This window comes from Benincasa hispida, chromosome 11 (assembly GCF_027475165.1).
Source record: "Benincasa hispida cultivar pf3 chromosome 11, pf3_genome.v1.1, whole genome shotgun sequence".
Lineage (NCBI taxonomy): Eukaryota > Viridiplantae > Streptophyta > Magnoliopsida > Cucurbitales > Cucurbitaceae > Benincasa > Benincasa hispida.
Genome location: NC_143488.1, coordinates 88,180,040 through 88,200,103, shown reverse-complemented (window position 1 = coordinate 88,200,103; position 20,064 = coordinate 88,180,040). Strand labels below are relative to the sequence as shown.

Genomic DNA, 20,064 nt, shown 5'->3' with positions numbered 1-20,064 from the left:
TATAGAACCTCCTTTGAGCAACTGTGGGTGACAGATCCCATGTAGAGTTGTTTGCAGTAGTTACTTTGCAACTTTCTTTGGTGTCATTGATTTGTTTGGATGTTTAGAGAGAGATGAGAGGTAAAGATGTCCCACTGGACATGCCAATTTGTTCACACTAGGTTTTTGGAGAAACTTATTTCGTGGAGTGAAACTTGTGTTGATGTTGATTTAATGCGACATGGTTCGATCTCTAGTACTTGATCCTCTGATTCTCTCTTAGTTCAATGTGTAAGCCTGACTTGAAAAAGTGGAGTGCATGATTTTCTTGAAGTTGAACTTGAAGTTGAAGTCTTGGAAGAGTCCTTGTATCTTCAGGAGACTTGTGTTTTCAAGGAGCGTACAACTTCAAGAGTCTAGGAGTCTTCTGATTGTTGGGAGAATTCTCTCTGGAATATAGAATTGTTGACCCCCACAAATGAAGAGAGCTCCTCTATTTATAGAGTTCTCTGGTGAGCTTCGTGGGCTTGAGCTTGGTTGGTCCATCAGTCTGGCCCTTGGGTCAAATTAGTTGGATTTGGAACTACTTTGGCTCTTGGGCCAAATTAAGCCAATTTTTGGGCTTAACTAGACTTTAGCCCAAATTATAATATCAAATTGGTCTAAATTAATTTCACTCTTTGTGATGAAAACACGCGATATCATCAGACTTTGCCAATTTATGTCTTCAACTTCAATTTGAGGAAACATGTCAACTTCTATTTGGTCCCAAGTTCAATTATTTGGAGTTTCGTCATTAATTTAATAAATGACGTGGCAATTTGTGATTGATCCAAAATTTCTCCTCCAACATTATGCATCACCAATTTGCAGTTGCTCTACTTAGTTTGTTAACTCCGTGAAATCTATATATTTATTAAATATTATATTAAATATGCCATGAAAAAATTTAATAGTTGCTCTTTCTTTCTTTCTTTCTTTCTTTGTTTTTTTTTTTTTGAAAAAAGCAAAAATTAATCCTGACTTGATTAAATTACATAACTTGAATGGAAAGGTAAGAATGAGTTCTTACTTTCCCATAAAGTTCATTTTTATTGGTTAAATTATTTAGATTATATTTAATAAAAATCTATAGATCCTACGAATTTTTTTCTCCATAAATGTAGGGCATATAATAATAATAAAAAAAAATCCTATTTATTGGTGTGTAACTAAATTTGATTAGATTATATTTTTTTAATACAGATTGAAGATGAAAATTTAAACCACAAAATCTCTTATTCTTCAACATATATAGCTACTAGTTGAGCTAAGTTCTTCTTAACTGATTAGATTGAATTTTTAGTTACACATATGTTAACTTCTTGATAAAAATGAAAATTTATTTTGAGTTAATATTTTTCGGTCTAAATTATTTAAAAGAGTGATAGATGAACTTAATCGATGTGATATTTTATGTTAATGACATAGAAATTATAGATCATAATGGTTAAAAAGAAGAAACAAGAATATAGGTTGAAACTAAAGATCCATTGTCGTGGTTTCGAGGGAAAAAAGAGGATTGAGGAGTTAATCTATCTCAAGATGAACCAATATTGCGGGATGAATTTCTATAATAATTACTTGTCATGTTAAATTTTTATTTTTCTTTCCTCTTATGGTAATTGACATATTGCAAATTTTAACAAAAATGATAAAAATGAAAATGAAACATTTTTTTAAAGTATAGAGATCGACTAAAAACTACTCTCTTTTTTTTAAGGGACAAATGGTGACCACATGAGGACAACTTTTTACTCAAATTGTTAAAACATTTCTATATGATTGGATGTACATTATTATAAGGGCAACCAAAATGGAAAGAAGCTACCTCAAATTTCTTTTCAGCTGATTCTTTGGTAATTTATGAAGTTAATTGACCATAGGAAAAGAATATATAAAAATGTTAGTTAAATTATAATGCAAGCATCAATATAGTAACTTCTTGTTATCAGAATTTTTCAGCTTATTCCAAATCCATAGACAATAATCACTTCAAAAGATGAAGAGGTGCAATTTAATACACTTTATAACTATCATATGTTTTAGGGGATTTTCAAAAATACAAAAAAAATGGAAAATTATTTATACAAACTAACACAACTTAATCTTCTTTGATAGAGACTGATAGAAGTCTGTCATTGATACTATGTGATAGACGCTAATATAAGTCTATTAGTGTCTATCGGTGTTTTTTTTGCTATCTTTGTAAATAGTTTGATATTTTTCTATCTATGAAAATTTCTCTATGTTTTATCTATTCTTCTTTGTTACTTACTTATTTTTTTTTATTTTAAAATACTACATATATAGAGTAGATATTCAAACCTATAATCTTTTAACAGAAGTAAAAATGTCTGAACAAAATATCTTATTAGTCCCCTAGTTTTGAAGAATAGGTATATTTGATTCATAAGTTATCAAAACAGGCATTTTTAGTCATTGAGTTTTTTAGCATATGTGTACAATTGGTTCATGAGTTTTCAAAATATACCTTTTTAGTTCCAAGTTTTTAAGAATAGGTTTAAAAGGTCCATGAACTATTTTTTTTTTAAATTTTTATTCAATATAATTATATGAAATTTTAAATTACAAAAATATGTTTAAAAAATATTTTTCGAGCGGAGAGGTCATTTTCTTAAAAGAAAAATTAATTTTCTAATTTAAAATAATAATAATATATTATTGCAGAGAACTGTTAAACCTATTTTTAGAAAATTAAGGACTAAAAGGGTATGTTTTGAAAACTTGGGACCAAACGCATATATTCTTCAAAACTCGAAGCTTAAAAAGGTAATTTTCCTAAATGTTTTTATTCTCAAAACGGACAACTATGCTTAAGTTAGCATATATGTTTTACATTAATTACTATACAATAAGGATCATAATAGATTGACCTACAATCAATAAAAGGTCATGAGTTTAATAAATAACTTAGGACCTGTTTGGTAGACAATCTGAAAATAGAATTTTGAAAACAAGAAATTCAAAGAAAACATAGTTGTATTTCATGTTTTCAGATATGTGTTTGATAGTAGAATCAGAAATTAAATTTCAATTTAATAATTTTTCAATATGTGTTTGAAAATATATTTAGGTAATACTGCATATTAGGTTGAATATGAACCCTTACTAATTAATTTATGAATATTTTTTATATTAATTTTTTTTTTTATAATTATTATTTTGTAACATCACGTAATATATAAGATGTGATATATTACATATTATAATTTAATAAAAATAATTGAGCCTATAACTTGAAATAGTATATTTGTTATTGTTCTTAGTATTTTTAATATAATTTTGCATTTTAAAATCTTGCATTCAAATTTTGGATATACTGAAAATATAAAAAAGTTGTTTCCATAATGTGCACTATTTGGATCACAAAATCTAAAATCAGTTTTCAAAAACATAATTCAAACTGTCAACCAAATACTATTCGAACTCATTGAACCTGAAAACATAAAATAGAATTTGAATTGACTACCAAACAGGCTCCAAGAGACTTGAATTAATTCAATCCATAGTGGTCACCTACTTTAGATTTAATATCCTATAATGTGATGTTCTCGTAATCTCATTACGGTCAGCTTGAAATAACATGAAAACTTAAAATACAACATTTTATATATACATATATATTAATCTCAACACAAATAAGTGGGGGTGTGAAAGGTGGCGATGGATTTAAGTCTCCTACCTTTTAATTAAAAACATATATCTTAACAAGTTGAGTTATGTTCGAGTTGATAGTTTAGCATAATTCACCTCTCATCCTAAATTAATTTTAGATTTGATAATCAAACTTTATTATTATAATATGTTCTAATAGATAATATTTTTTAACCTCTTTCAAAGAAATTATATTTTTAATCTTTTTTTCATAATTTTCTTATGAAGTTGACGCCATTGTGGGAATTTGGTACTTATCGCTTGATCAGGCATCTATTTGTGGTATAAATTTTAAGGTAAATTGAAACATTTTCATAATAAAAAAAAAAAAAGAAAGAAAGAAAAAGAAACTTAAAACATAAGAGAATTTTAAAGATAATGTATATTTGAAAGGTTCATGATTAAGATTTTTTAAAAAAAAATAAATAAATAAAAAAGAAAGTTATATAAGCGACAATAACCATTAATTTATATTGAATGTATTATTATTATTATTTTAGGAAAATATTGTTCATATTATTATTAATATGCATAGAATCAAACTAATTAAATATGAAATTATGTCATTATTAACACAATCTTCATCTCACATCTCTATACTTGAGTCATTCTAAGTCTCACTTAGGTTAAACTATGACTCACCTATAATCTTTTCATCTTACGTATTTAATCAAATGACTTTGGTTCATCTGAATAGAGTCTATAGTTTATATATAGAACTTGTTTTATTTTAATAAATTTAGTTACATATAGAAGATTTGTATGGATGTATTTATAATATTCATAATATACGATTATTTTTATGATGATAGAGTTGCAAAGGATACACATTTCATTAAGAATAGTCATGAATAGCGTTAAAATGAATACATGTTATACAATTTTATCTTGACAATCAAATATATGGTTGGGACATAGCTAAATGATCATTAGCATTAGAAACTTTTAAATATGTAACGATAGAAACTTATTTTTTTATCGTGGAAATTGAGCTGAAAACATAAAATTAATCAATTGAATTAAATAGTTAATTGAGCCTTTCTTTCCAGTCATATTGTTTATTTATTTGATGCTAACACTGAAAAGTACCATATACAATGTTTTAAAAATATCATGAGAAGACAATATATTTAAAATATCGATCTAAATATAAAAATTTTGAATCTACAACAAATTAATAATATATGTTAAGAGGAAAAAAAATACACTAACTAAATCCTCTAAAAAAGTGAGGGAAAAGATTCTTCAATGAAATAGGGCAAATTATCATCCATCCACTAATCTTAAACACACTAGCTATATATGTTTGGGAAAATTGAAACATGTTGTGACATATTAGCATATACATAATTTAATTATGTTATCCATAAAAACTTATATATTCTAACATCAAAATTTCCATAATTTCTATATTAGTAGATTCCTTTTCTGCATTATCACAAATAAATTAGAGCTTAATATTATTAATTAAATTCTATATAAGATGAAACAAATTAAAATGTAAAGAGAGGACAGATCTATTAAATTAAAGAACCAACAGTTTTGCTAAAAAATAGATGAACCCAAAATAATAATAATAATTAAAAAAGAAAAGCTTAAAATAGAAGTCAAATAAAAACTAACTAACTTCCCTCAAATTAGCCTGGAGAATGAATGGTTGTTATTTTTAGGGGAAAAAAAAGGAAAAGAAAAATTCTGAAATTTGAGGCTATAAATAATGAATTGATGAGGGTTTTAGAAAGGGCAAGCAATGTTAACAGCTTAGAAAAATAAAAGAAGAATAAAGAAACTGAGGCTTGGTTAACATTAATTTTGGTCTGGCAAGGTCTTGAATAAACTTAGGTCGTTTACCTATTTGGGGTTCTTTCTTAGACCTTGACCAGCCCAAAAAGCTTGCTTTCAGAAAGAACCTCCAAAAAAAATTAAAAAAGGGTCCATTTTTGCTTGGGTCTTCATCAAGAAGAAGAAGAAGAAGATGGCAGGTTGTTGTAGTATTAAGGTTGTGATGTTTTTGGTTTCAATGGCTGTTCTTATGCCAACTCTAAGAGCTGGCATTGCTGAATATGATGATTATTTGCTCCAAAAGGCTGAAGAAGCCAAACAAGCTGCTCTTGAATCTTTCCATCCTGATCCCATGAATGTCACTGACCATTTCAACGAACATGTTCATTTGTATGTCGTCTACTCTAATCTTTCTTTGATATTTTCATAAAATTGAGACATTGACATTGATATTGATATTGACATTTTGTTTTATTTCGTTTTGTTTCGGATTCAGGGCTTTGGAGGGAATAGAGGGAAGCAATAGCACTAGGAGGAGTCTGAAGAAATATAACGGTCCGTGCATGGCAACAAACCCGATTGACCGATGCTGGCGTTGTGACCGAAATTGGGCCATGAACCGTAAGAAGCTTGTCTCTTGCGTGCTTGGTTTCGGCCGAAAAACCACCGGTGGCTTGAGAGGACGTTTCTATGTTGTGACCGATCCATCGGATAACGACGTTATAAACCCTAGACGTGGAACCCTCCGACACGCCGCTATTCAAAAGCGGCCACTATGGATCATTTTTGGACGCAGCATGATCATCAGGTTGTCCAAGGAGCTGTTGATCACCAGCCACAAGACCATTGATGCTCGCGGTGCCAATGTTCACATTGCCTATGGTGCTGGTCTTAGCATTCAATTTTCCCGGAATGTGATCATCCACGGCCTTCACATCCACCACGTCGTTTCAGCTCGCGGTGGCATGATCAGAGACTCCGCTGACCATGTCGGCCTTCGAACCGTTAGTGACGGAGACGGTATCTCCATCTTTGGATCATCCAACATCTGGCTCGATCATCTCTCTATGTCTAATTGCCAAGATGGACTCATCGACGCAATCCAAGGCTCCACCGCAATCACCATCTCAAACTCTCATTTCACTCATCACAACGACGTAAAGTCTATATATAATCAAATTACGAATTACATTATTACTCTCTAATAGAAGGAAAAAAAAATCCATTCTGACCATTTCATTATTATACAGGTGATGTTGTTCGGTGCAAGTGATTCTTATCAAGGCGACTCAATCATGCAAGTGACCGTCGCGTTCAACCATTTCGGAAAGGGATTGGTGCAGAGAATGCCAAGATGCAGATGGGGTTTCTTCCATGTCGTCAACAACGATTACACTCATTGGCTCATGTACGCCATTGGCGGCAGTCAACATCCCACCATTATCAGTCAAGGAAACCGTTTCATCGCCCCACCAAACCCTGCTGCAAGACAGGTAAAAGAAAAGAAAAGTTGAAAAGGCTCTGATACCATGTTAGAATTCATAAGTTAATGGTGAATGTGTTTGTGCAGGTTACAAACAGAAATTATGCAACGGAGAGTGTATGGAGAACATGGACATGGAGATCGGAAGGGGATTTGATGATGAATGGAGCATACTTCATTCAGTCTGGGAATCCAAGCAAACGAAGGCCATACAGCAGGTTCGATATGATCAAGGCTAAGCCTGGCACCTTTGTTAGAAGGCTTACTCGCTTCTCTGGCTCACTCAACTGTTATGTTGGTCGCCCATGCTAAATCCAACAACCAACCAAATTTCATTTTTATTTCAAGCTTTAATTTACATTCGATGTTCTGCAACAAAAAAAAAACATGGCGAAGAATAAGAGAAAGATAGAAGATGATAGAGGATGAAGAATTATTATGAGAGCAGCAGCAAAAATGGAATCTTTGACAAAAAAGATTAAATAAAAACCAAAGATCAGCAAAAGGGAAAGAACACAGAGATTGATGATCGACAACTTGAAGAAGAAGGCTTGAAGAAGGAAGTTCATTTGTTTTTAATTATTATTTTGTATTGGAGAAAATTATTATTGTTGTCATTTCTAGCAATTATTTGATTATTATTCCTCCTTTGCTGCTTTGGTTATGAGAGATACAATTCCATTTCCTTTTATAAATATTTACCTTTTCTTTTTATTAATCTATTTCATTCCATTGTTTTATCTCTTTCTCACTATTATTTTATTTATTTATTTCTTTTAGAATCGAATTTGTGTTTATTTCTTTAAGTTTGTAATAGATATTTTAGTAGCTGAAAATTTAGTTATGGTAGATAAATTTAAGTATTTTAAATTAAGAAAATAATAATAATAATAACGGAAAGATCTAACCCAAATGAAAATGCTTTTACACTTTCACTCATTCAATAAGACGTTATTAGTAAGTCCATTTTTCTCGATTATTTTATCTTAAAAGATATATGAAACATTTTATTGACACTTTTTTTTAAAGAAATTTTTGTAACCCTCGAGAATTATCGACCCAAATGAAGAGCTATGAAGAGACTATTTTAGAAAAATCTCCATTATTTATAATAATCATGTAAAATTGGCAATCTTTGAACTTATGGTTTCACTTCAAGCTCATGAAGAATGATTGAACAAGTCCCCAAGTCACTCATGGAGCAAGCTTTTCATACCAATAAATCTAATTATACAATGGAAAAAAAAAACATGATCACACAGAATTAAAAAAAAAAGAAGATAAAAATCTATTTTAGCTAACAAAGTTCTTAGTTATGGCCTCTCGAAGTTTAGACTTTAGATCATTTTAGTTGGATCTTAGAAATCAAGATGGTGTATCATTTTTCTTAGTTTATAAACATACAAAAAAAAATAAAAAAAAAGTATGAAAAGAGTGATCCTTTAGCTAAGAAGAAGTTCTATTGAAGAAGTTATGACCAAAATAAAAATGCACTAGTGCACCAATCATATAGTGTGTGTATGCAATTGTGTAAATACTCAAGATTGTATAATATGTATATAAGAACTCAAATTACATGACCTCTCAAGTTTCATATGCATATAAATAGCTCGTGAGCAATGCATCATATGCTAATGTACACAACAAAATATTTGCTCTTTCACCTATGATCGCCTTAGACTTCTATCAATCTTGAATCAAATATGTGAAAATATATCGATAGACGTCGTTGATGGGTCTTTTATATCCTCCACAGGGGTGGATTGATTAAGAAAATATATGCATACTTTATTTCGATGATTACCTTTTTTTACAAATGCAATTGCAACTATCTTTTGTGAGAAGGAAGGTGGTATGTCTTTGTAGCTTTTTCTATAAAGTATTTGATCACAAGAAGGTGTTTGTCAGTTACTTTTACTAATAGGCGAACAAATATGGTCATAAAATCCATTACTTCAAATGAAATTTGTGGAACCAAATGAAGCATTGGGCCTTCTTCAAAACATTAGGAGAAATAGGAGAAAATGGCAAAATTTGGGAGTCTTTGAATTTATGACAAAAATCGAAAATAATAAGAATTTTGATAAAACGTGTGCTTTTATAATACCAAATTTGCCCATGGTATGATCGGATAACAACATTTTCAAATATAGTATAATTATTATTAACGTGTATCAATTCTAATTAAAAATACAATGTAAATGGGAAGCGTATATCAATTCTAAATAGAAATATAGTGTAATTGTTGTCGCATGTATCAATTATGAGATTCCAACTAATATTCAAGAGAAAAAGGTGGCACGGCAATTTAATATCACATTTGATTTGACATAACCACTTTTTGAATTTATTCAAAATAAATCAATCTCTAATTTGTATACCTCCATTTTAATTTTAATTTATACTAGATCTTCAAATTTTACATTATCTTATTAATTTATTTTTTTTTACTATTTTAAGTTCATATTAATATATTTGATTTCAACTAAGATTTTATTCATTATTTTATACATATTATCATCAAACAAACAGTACATTTCATTCAATTTTTCTCATTTTTCAATTTTTTATCATGCTTTATCACTTATCATCTTATTATATCATTACATCATTTTAAAATTTTTGATATACACTTCATTTTATCAATATCTTAAAAAAAAGTCGATCTTTTCTACAAACAAGTAAGTAGTCATTGTTTCAATCTTTCTATTTTTTGCTATGGCTCTACGACGAGTAAAGATTCTTTTCGACGGTAGATGGGATGAAAGTTCATACTATCATGATTATCATGTTGTTGAAGCTTATATTCTATTAGATTCATCGTTCCAACAATTTGTTATTATATTCAACATAAGCTTTTTCTGTCTTCCAATCTTTCTATATCTCGTTCGACATTGTACTGGGATGGTTTCAGCAATTTAAATCTTACATGAATGGTTGAAAATAAGGACGTTTGGTGGTTGATGTCAATTTTTTTAAAATCTCTCTAGAATGATTTATGTGTAGTTGTTGATGCCGTATCGTTTGGTACTTCTAGAAATACAATGTATTTCAATAGTGAGTTAGCAGAAACAAACCAAACTCTTCCTGATTTTTATTTATTTTTTATTATCAAATTTGATTTTAATATACTAATTTCTCTTTATTTTGTTGCTCTACTAGTTCTCTAATTCCTACAAATATATTGTATTTGAATAATAATGCATAAACAACTCCTTCTACCCAACTTTCTGAACACATTAATAATTGAAAATTAGTTTATTTTATTTTGACGAGGTACAACATATGTTTCAAATACAACGTAACTTTATTTTATTCACTATATTTCACATGACTTTATAAATATAGTGTATGTTAGATCTCGAGTTCCAGGCAATTGTGAATTATTTTGGCTATTTATCAATTTAATTTGAATTTTAGGTTGAAGTCAAAATTAAATTATTTAGGACAATATATTAAATATAAACGGGGATGTTTTCCCAGCGGGGATGGGGGAAATACCCCTCGCGAGGACGAGGATGGGGAGTCCTCCCCCTGCCTCGGCCCTGGTGCAACCCTACTGTCCAGCCGTCATCAACCCCCCCCCCCCCCCCCCCCCCCCACAATATCTCTCACTCTCGCGCATACAATTTGCAAGGTCACCTTGCCTCTGCTTCCCGTCAGACACCCTCGTTTGCCATCGATCTGGCCACCTCGCCACTCCAGCCACGTTAGTTCTTTGCTAATTTTCGTTCACAATCGCTACCATATCACATCCAAGGGTGGGCTTTTCTTCTTCCATTTTGTTCTTCTCTCACAACTTTGTCTCTCTCTATCCCTCTCTCTCATGTTTTTCTTCCATAATATAGATTGGTTGGAATCGTGCTTTCGCTTATAAAATTATGAGTTTGATGTCCCTTATACAGATAAACGAATGTTAGAGAAAAGTATATATGAGAATGTTAGACTTTCTTCCACAATGTACGATCACTTATCGGAATGGACGAGATTATTATGAGAGTTTGCAGAGATTTATTGTTGTAGGTGGCTTAAGAAGTGAGGGTTTATGGTTGGTTGACCGAACAAACTTCCATTTTTTTTCTTCATGCTTTGGGGTGTGTGTGGCTTTTGGCTTGGAAAAATCGAAATCCTTAATTTTTTTTGGGGGAAGATTGTTTGGTATTTTGAACGCACTCTTTGGATTGTGTTTCAATCATATCAGTTTATCTAGTCAGTCCAAATATTAACTTATGTTATCCTGTTTATTCTTTAGAGACACCATGTTCACTTGGGCAATTATAACATTTTCATCTTTCTTATTTCTTGTGTTTACCGTTTACATTTGTACAACTATGAGGTGGGAGACTGAATCTTTGACCTCCAGGAAACGGACGTTGTGCTAATACCACTGAACCAAACTCACTATGGCAACTCATTTTTTTGTTCTTTAAATAACTATGTTGGTATTATAAATATTATATAAAAATAATAGATGTTCATTAGTGCAATGTCCCGTGTCATTTTCTCTTTATCACATGTGTTGGCTACGTGTCATTCAACCACCTATGCATATTGTCCAAATGTGCCACTTGCTACTTGCCAAAATTTCCTATAGATAAGTGGTCATTTGTGGATTTTGTAGAGATATATACATTGGTGATAATTCCATTTCAATTTACCTATTATCCAATTTTATAATTTTAATTATTTTATTTATTTTTATTATTATATAAATATATTATTATATTATATTTTCTCCATATCCGTGTTTCCGTTGTGCTCCTCAATTTTATCACACGTTATCAGAACGATTTCCTGTCGTTTTTTCCACTAAAGGTAGGTCCTAAAGGCATGTCGGTTTTTCCCTCTTCGTTATAATTAATAAATTTTATTTATTTTGCATATTCAATATCTCTTAAATTTCTAATGTAAGTACAATATTTTATGATAGTACTGTCATGACAAACCTCACAAAATTAGAATTTGTCACCCTCGATATTGACGACAATAATTATTTGTCATGGGTACTTGATGCCGAAATTCACCTGGATGCTATGAATCTTGGGGAAACTATTAAAGAAGGAAATACGATATCCAATAAGGACAAAGCAAAAGCTATGATTTTCCTTCGTCATCATATCCACGAGGGATTGAAAATGGAATATCTTACAATAAAAGATCCCTATATCTTGTGGAAAAATTTGAAAGAGAGCTATGATCATCAAAAAACAGTTATTCTTCCTAAAGCTCATTATGAGTGGATGCACTTAAGGCTACAAGATTTCAAATTAGTAAGTGATTACAACTCTGCATTATTTAAAATCAGTTCAAAATTATTATGCAGAGAGAAAATTATTGATACTGATATGTTAGAGAAGACATTTTCTACATTTCATGTCTCAAATATCTTTTGCAACAGCAATATCAAGAGAAGGGTTTTAAACAGTATTCTGAATTAATTTCATGTCTTCTCATAGCCGAACAAAATAACGAGTTATTGATGAAAAATCATGAATCTCGACCAACCAGAACAACACCATTCCCTAAAGTGAATGCTGTGAATTTTAATAATAATTGTGGTCGAGGTCGCGGTCGCGGTCGAGGTCATGACCGTGGCAGAGGAAGAAATCATTATTATTTTCATGGTGGGCATTGGTCATGAACCTTTCGTACGTCAAAACACTTAGCTGACCTTCATAAAGCCTCCCTAAAGGAAAATAAGAAAAATGTGGAAGCAAATTTTGTATACCAGGATAATGACATATTTGACCCATCCCAATATGACAAATTTGGATGTGACAGACTTCTTTGAATCTCTTGAAGAGAAGATTGGCACAATTGGTGACACATCAAGTGTTTCTTTTGACTTTGAGAATATCTAGACTTAATATTGTTGTTTTCTTTTATCTATCTTCATGTTTTTTTTAGTAACTTTTGTATATTTTAATTATTGTTTTTGTTATTGTAATTATTTTCTTTTAATGAAGAAAAATAGATCATTTTCATATGTTGGATGACTCAAAAGTGAGCAAAGAAAAAACTATGTCTGGCAGACAGTGCAACTATACATACAATACCTCAAATAAAAAATACTTTTCCAAATTGACAATACTAAAAGTAAAAGTAAATACAATGTCGGGTTCTGCAAAATTGATCGAAGGTTTTGGAAAAGAAAATATTATTTTACCTAGAGGAACAAAATTTACAATTGACAATGCATTGTTCTATAGTCAATCAAAGAGAAATCTTCTAAGTTTTAAAGATATACGTTACAATGGTTATCATATTGAGACTGATAGTAAGAATAATGTGAAATATCTATATATCATATCCACTGTCTCAAATGAAAAACGTATATTATAAGAGTTTCCTGCTTTATTTTTTGGATTGTATTATACTCATATACGAGTAATTGAAACATATGTAACAATGAACCTGAAGTTCATGAATCCAAATATATTTTCAATTTGGCATGACCGATGGGTCATCCAGGATCTATAATGATAAGGAGAATTATTGAAAATTAAAATGGACATACATTGAAGAACCAGAAGATTTTTCAATTTAATAAATTATCATGTGATGCTTGCTCTCAAAGAAATTTGATTATTAGACCATCACCAACTAAAGTGGGGACTGAATCACCTGCATTTTTAGGACAAATTTATGGTGATATATGTGGACCCATTAATCCACCAAGTGGACCATCCAGCAGATGGTCACACGTATTCTTATTATCAAGTCGAAATCTTGCATTTGCAAGATTACTTGCTCAAATAATTAAGTTAAGAGCGCAATTTTCTGATTATACAATTAAGATCATTCGTCTTGATAATGTTGGTGAATTTACATCCCAAACTTTTGATAATTATTGTATGTCGATTGAGATAAATGTTGAACATCCTGTAGCTCATGTTCATACACAAAATGGTTTAGCATAATCATTTATAAAACATTTGAAATTAATTGCAAGACTATTACTTATGAGAGCTAAGCTTCCTTTATCTATATGGAGACATGCTATTTTGTATATAGCGTCACTTGTACGCATTAGGCCAGTAGCTTATCATAAGTACTCGCCATTACAATTAGCTTATGGTCATGAGCCAAATATTTCCCATCTGAGAATTTTTGGATGTGCAATATATGTTCCAATTGCTCCATCACAACGCACTAAGATGGGTCCTCAAAGAAAGCTAGGAATATATGTTGGATATGATTCCCCATCAATTATTAAATATCTTGAGCCCCTGACGGGTGATGTATTTACTGCACGATTTACTGATTGTCGTTTTAATGAGACAAATTTTCCAACATTAGAGGGAGGAATTAAGAAGTTGGAAAAAGAAAATTTTCCAACATTAGAGGGAGGAATTAAGAAGTTGGAAAAAGAAATTACATGGAATGCATTGTTATCGTCTCATTTAGATCCCCGTACAGATCAATGTGAACTTAAAGTTCAAGAATAATTCATTTGCAAAATATAGCAAATCAATTACTAGATGCATTTATAAATGCAAAAAAAAAAAAAAAAAAAAAAAAGTAACTAAGTCATATATACCAGCTGCAAAGTTCCATACAAATTTGATATCCCAACACAACAAGTTATCATTAATGAGTTTGGAACATACCAGAAGCGTGGTAGACCAATGGGTTCCAAAGATAAAAATCCTCGAAAAAGAAAAATAATTAATAGTCAAGAAAACTTGGTTGAGGATGTAAATACTGTTGGGAATCGTGTTCTAAATCTCCTAGTAGTCTCGTAATTTGTAAACTCTGTAAATATATTGTTATTAATAAAATAAGTGTTATTTTATAAGCATTTACTAACCTAAATGGTCTGTAGTAGATGGATAAGGATGAATGCCTTATCCTGGTGACATTACGGATACGGCCCGCTTTGTAGATATTACAAGTGTTGTAAATTGCTACAAATGGTCTGATTCTGATCATTCATGTGGAGACATGCGAGCGGGGGTATCCTATACAAAGAGTTTGTATAAGACCGGACCACGAAATGATTAATCTCTTTATATAACGGTGTTGATAATAGAGACTTACATTTCATTAGGATAACCATAGGTGACATGATCTGAATCCTGAGTAAGTTGGGAACTCAGGCGGTTCTTTGATTTATATGGGTGAGAGTGGCCAGATTACCAACTCAACAAGCCTACCATTTTGAGGATTCATCTAATTGGGAGTTGGAAACTCAACTACACAAGACAGAATTCACTCCTTCCCAGAAGCAGGGGTAAGTAGATAAATTGCACCCTTAAATGCTGATTTCAGGTCTTAAACATAGTGGCCACACCCTCTCTTGGGAAAAGAGAACTTAGTCATAGTGGGACTATGACTCATTATTTATTAGAAGAATCAGTTATACTTAAAGAGTTAGATGTAACTACAGGGGTAAAATGGTAAATTGGCCTAGCTGTACTTACAAGCGATTTGTGAAGGGTCATCGCACTATTGATTGGTTATATCCAATGGACACAGAAATATATCGTAGTGCAAAGAGTGCAACTGTTGATCTTTAGTGGAGTGCTCGACAGTTAACGGATGGTGGATATCGTGATTAAAGACTTTAGTCAGTTATTCACGTACCGTTGGAGCTTCAAGCTACAGGTCCATAAGGTCCTCTTGGTAGCTCAATGGGTTCAAGTTGAAAATTAGATTTTGGGTTAGTTTGAAGTGTTCAAATTAACAAGAGAGAATTTGATTATATATGATATAATTAAATTAATTTAATTATATGTGATATAATTGATATGATATATTTGATACATTATTTGATTGGAGAAACTAATATAAATATGATTTATGTTAAATACCATAAAATAGAAAAAGAACTATGGTTTGTATGTTGCATATGATGTAATATTAAAACTATAGGTTATAAATATAATATGATAAGTTGGTTATTATATTTATTTATAATTTATTAATTATATGATAATTAATATTTCTTTTTCTAGATAACTGACTTGAGTGGGAGGTTATTCACGGTTTTATGGTAACTGTGAGATAAAAGGAAAAAATTATTTTTCAAAATCATTCAATCGGATACATCTCACAAAATACGATCGAGTAAAAATGTTTTACTACACGATAGTTCAACAGAGACTAAACGATCAAGCATCGAGTTGCCATACGATAGTACTCGTTTCTACATGAGTAGCAAGTCTATATAATAGGCTTCTTCTTCTACACGATTGTTTGATCACGTACTTGATCATTTACTTTCTCATTCCCTCTATCCAAAATCATACAGAGCCCACAACTCTTGGATTCTCACACGGAGAATACCAAGGTACCCTTGTGGTAGTGTCGAGTTATGTTTGAAGATCGAGGATCGAGTTTCACTCGTTGGTGATCGAGGATCTTCTAGTTGTTCGTTGCGTTCGTGCTGTTTGGACGCATTCGAGTTTGATCGAAGGAAATACGTGAAGAAATAAATCTTCAAAAGTATTATACTTGATCCCTTTGTATTTTCTTTGAAGAAGCATGCTGTAATTTAGTCTTTAAGCATAATCGTTCTGTTAGACTGTAAATGTATGTGTTCTTTCTCAATGGAGTTTGAAACGATCCGTTTCCGCTCACTGGTTCTCTAATTTAGAGTTCTTTCAAATACCCATAAAGAAATCCTCGACATGACTAGTGAAGAAGGTGAAGTACCTAAAGATAATAATGAGATTTCAATAAACTATGCCATGTCAGGAAAAAGATGAAATCAGATTAATGTAATTATTGACAACATTTTTGCATATAATGTTGCTCTTGATATTATATCTGAAAATGAGGATCCTAAACCAAAATTTGTTGAAGAATGTCGACATAGAAAAGATTGGCTTCAGTGGAAAGAAGCAACTGAGGCAGAATTAAACTCAATTGCAAAACGTCAGATTTTGGACCAGTAGTCCGAACACCATAAGGTGTTAAACCTGTGGGATACAAATGGGTATTTGTGAGGAAAAGAAATGAAAATAATGAGGTTACAAGATATAAAGCAAGACTAGTTGCACAAGGTTTTTCACAAAGACCTGGTATTGATTTTGAGGAGACATATTCTCCGGTGGTGGGTGCAATTACATTAATGTTGGGATTGGTGTCCTAATTCTCCCGAAGTCTCGTAGTTTGTAATCTGTACACATTGTTATGAATAAAATAAGAGTTATTTTATCTGACATTTACTCATATCCAATAAACAAAGCTTCATGGTTATTATTTGTAAACTTAAGCATGTATATGAGATATACAAGTGGATCATGCCTTAAGTGATAACCTAAATAGGTCTGTAGTATAAGGATTAAGGAGGGATACCTGATCCTAGTGACACTACGGATACGACCCGCTTTGTAGAGGTTTGCAAGTGTTGTGAACTGCTACATATGGTAGATCTTGACCATTCATGTGGAAACATGCGAGCAGGGGTGTCTTATACAAAGAGTTTGTATAAGACCAGACCATGAGATGATTTGTCTCTGTATATAACGTCGTAGATACTGGAGACTTACATCTCACCTAAACGACCATAGGTGACATGACCTTAATTCTGAGTGTTTTGGAAACTCCTACCTTTAAGGGTGGTCCTTTGATTAGTATGGGTGAGAGTGGCCAGATTGCCAACTCAACATGCCTACCTTTTGGGGGATTTATCTGATTTGGGAGCTGAAAACTCAGTTATACATGATGAAATTCACTCCTTCCCCGAAGCAGGGGTAAGTAGTTAGATTACTCTCTTAAGGATTGATTCCAAGTCTTGAACATAGTGGCCACAACTTCTCTCTGAAAGAAAGGACTTAGTCATAGTAGGACTGTGACTTATGTTCATTAGAGAGATCAGTGGTACTTAAGAAGTTAGATGTAACTACAGAGGCATAACGGTTATTGGCCCAACTATACTTACAAGCGATTTGTGAAGGTTTACCGCACTGTTGATCGGTTGATATAGACACATAATATATCTGTAGTAAGGAGAGTTCAGCTGTCAGTCTTTAGTGGAGAGCCTGACAGTTAACGGATAGTGGATCCCGTGGCTAAAGAGTTTAGTCAATTATTCACGTACCGTTGGAGCTTCGAGCTACATGTCCATAAGGTCCCCTTGGTAGCTCAATGGGTTCAAGTTGAGAATCAATTCTTGGTGTTGATTTGAAATGTTCAAATTGACAAGAGGTAATTTGATTATATATGATATAATCGGTGTGATGTATAAGATACATCAAGTGGAGGATTAATGTAAATGAGATTTACATTAAGTATCATGAAATAAAAAAGAGCTATGGTTTACATGTTTCATGAGATGAAATATTAAAACTATAGGTTATAAATATAATATGGTAAGTTGGTTATCATATATATTTATAATAATATCTAATTATTGGATAATTATCTCTTTTTCTCTAATAACCAATTGAGTGAGAGGTTATTGGTGGTTTCATGGTAACCGTGAGATAAAAGGAAAAATGTTTTCATAAATTTAGTAGATGTTTGAAATTTTCCATTCTCGGAAAGACTCACGTTAGCTGTCATGTGAATAGGATTCACTAAACAATAGCTAAAGAGAGACTAGACGATCGTGGAGTGACACTACACGACAGTTCACTCAGCTGGCCTTTAGCTAAACGATCATGGAGCTTTTGCTAAATGATCATAAAGCATTTGTTAAACGATTGGGCATCGTCTATACGATAGACCTTGTTATCTCCCACTTGCTCAATCGTTTACACGATTGTTCTTCCTCCGATCTTTTCCTTTAACCAAGTCTACACAGTGCCCACACTTTTGGATTCTCACACCGAGAATACCAAGATAGCCATTGTGGTGGTGTCATATTCAACTCGACATAGTTCGAGGTTTTTGGAGGTCGTTCGCTATGTTCGTGATCTTGGAGATCACTGAGTCTGTGGTCGCTGTGAACGTGTTGTCGTGCAGTCATAGTGTTCGAGCGTTCGTGATTGCTGTCTTGTTGTATGTACGAGCGTTCGTGATCGAGAGTGTGAAAATGAGTCTTCAAAGGTATGATAATCTATCCCTTGATCTTAGGTAAAGTATGCAGTAATTTCGTTTTGTGCATAGCCCGTATGTTTCCGTTTCTTGATTGTAATTGTGTATGTTCAAATATGAATGAAATTTGGAACGATCATTCCACTGTTCATGGAAATCCTCATATCCGATTTCCTTCGATTAAGATATTTAATTGGCCTAACTGTTTGTAAGTGTCATATATATAATGGGCATCTAAAGGGGTATTATAAATATTATAAAAATAATAGATGCCCATTAATATAATGCCAAGTGTCATTTTCTCATTATCACATGTGTTGGCTATGTGCCATTCAACCACCTATGCATAGTGTCCAAGTGTGCCTCTTCCCACTTGCTAAAATTCCCTATAAATAAGTGGTCATTTGTGGATTTTGTAGAGATATATACATCGGTGAGAATTCCACTTTAATTTACATATTATCCAATTTTATAAAGTTATTTTATGTTTTTAGTTATTTTATTTATTTATTTATTAATATTATATAAATATATTATTATATTATATTTTTTCTATATCCGCGTTCTCGTTGTGCTTCTCAATTTTACAACAGTTGGCAATCATTTCATATTTACTGTGAAAATTTAAACTAAGAATATATTAAAAAATTAAATATGAAAATTAGTTTTTGAAGTTAAATACCCAAAATTTCGTTTGTTATATTGATTTTTAAATATTATTATGCATTCTCAAGTCGAGAATGTTAAAAAAATAAAAAAAAAAAAAAAACTACCCTTATGTTTTGAGAAAAAAAAACGAAGAAAATCAATGATTTTATTGTTTTTGTCCTTTCTGAAAAATAAAAACAATCAAATGCTTCTGTTACGTAGAAACTAAAAACATGAAACAAAAAACAAGCCCTTTTATATGTCACAGTGCCAACCTTGAAAGGGAAACATCTACGAATCCATTGACAACGGTCCCATTTTTCATTTTCCATTTCTTGTTCATTGTTTTTTGTTTCCTGGTTCGTTCATTGTTTTTTGTTTCCTGTTTTTTTAAGAACCAGAAACAAAAATATGTTTAATAACTATTTCTGTTTCTTGTTTCTTGAAAAAAAAAAGAAGACAAAAATAGA

General features: G+C 31.6%; 1 protein-coding gene across 1 annotated transcript; it reads left to right on the top strand.

The window, feature by feature from the left end:
* The first annotated feature begins 5,671 nt into the window (after window positions 1-5,671).
* On the top strand, window positions 5,672-7,593 carry LOC120091762 (pectate lyase-like). Its single transcript, XM_039049883.2, has 4 exons — window positions 5,672-5,868; window positions 5,975-6,635; window positions 6,729-6,971; window positions 7,049-7,593. The coding sequence occupies exons 1-4, from the start codon at window positions 5,672-5,674 to the stop codon at window positions 7,271-7,273; spliced, it is 1,326 nt and encodes a 441-aa protein (XP_038905811.1). The 3' UTR covers window positions 7,274-7,593.
* The last annotated feature ends 12,471 nt before the right edge of the window (window positions 7,594-20,064 follow it).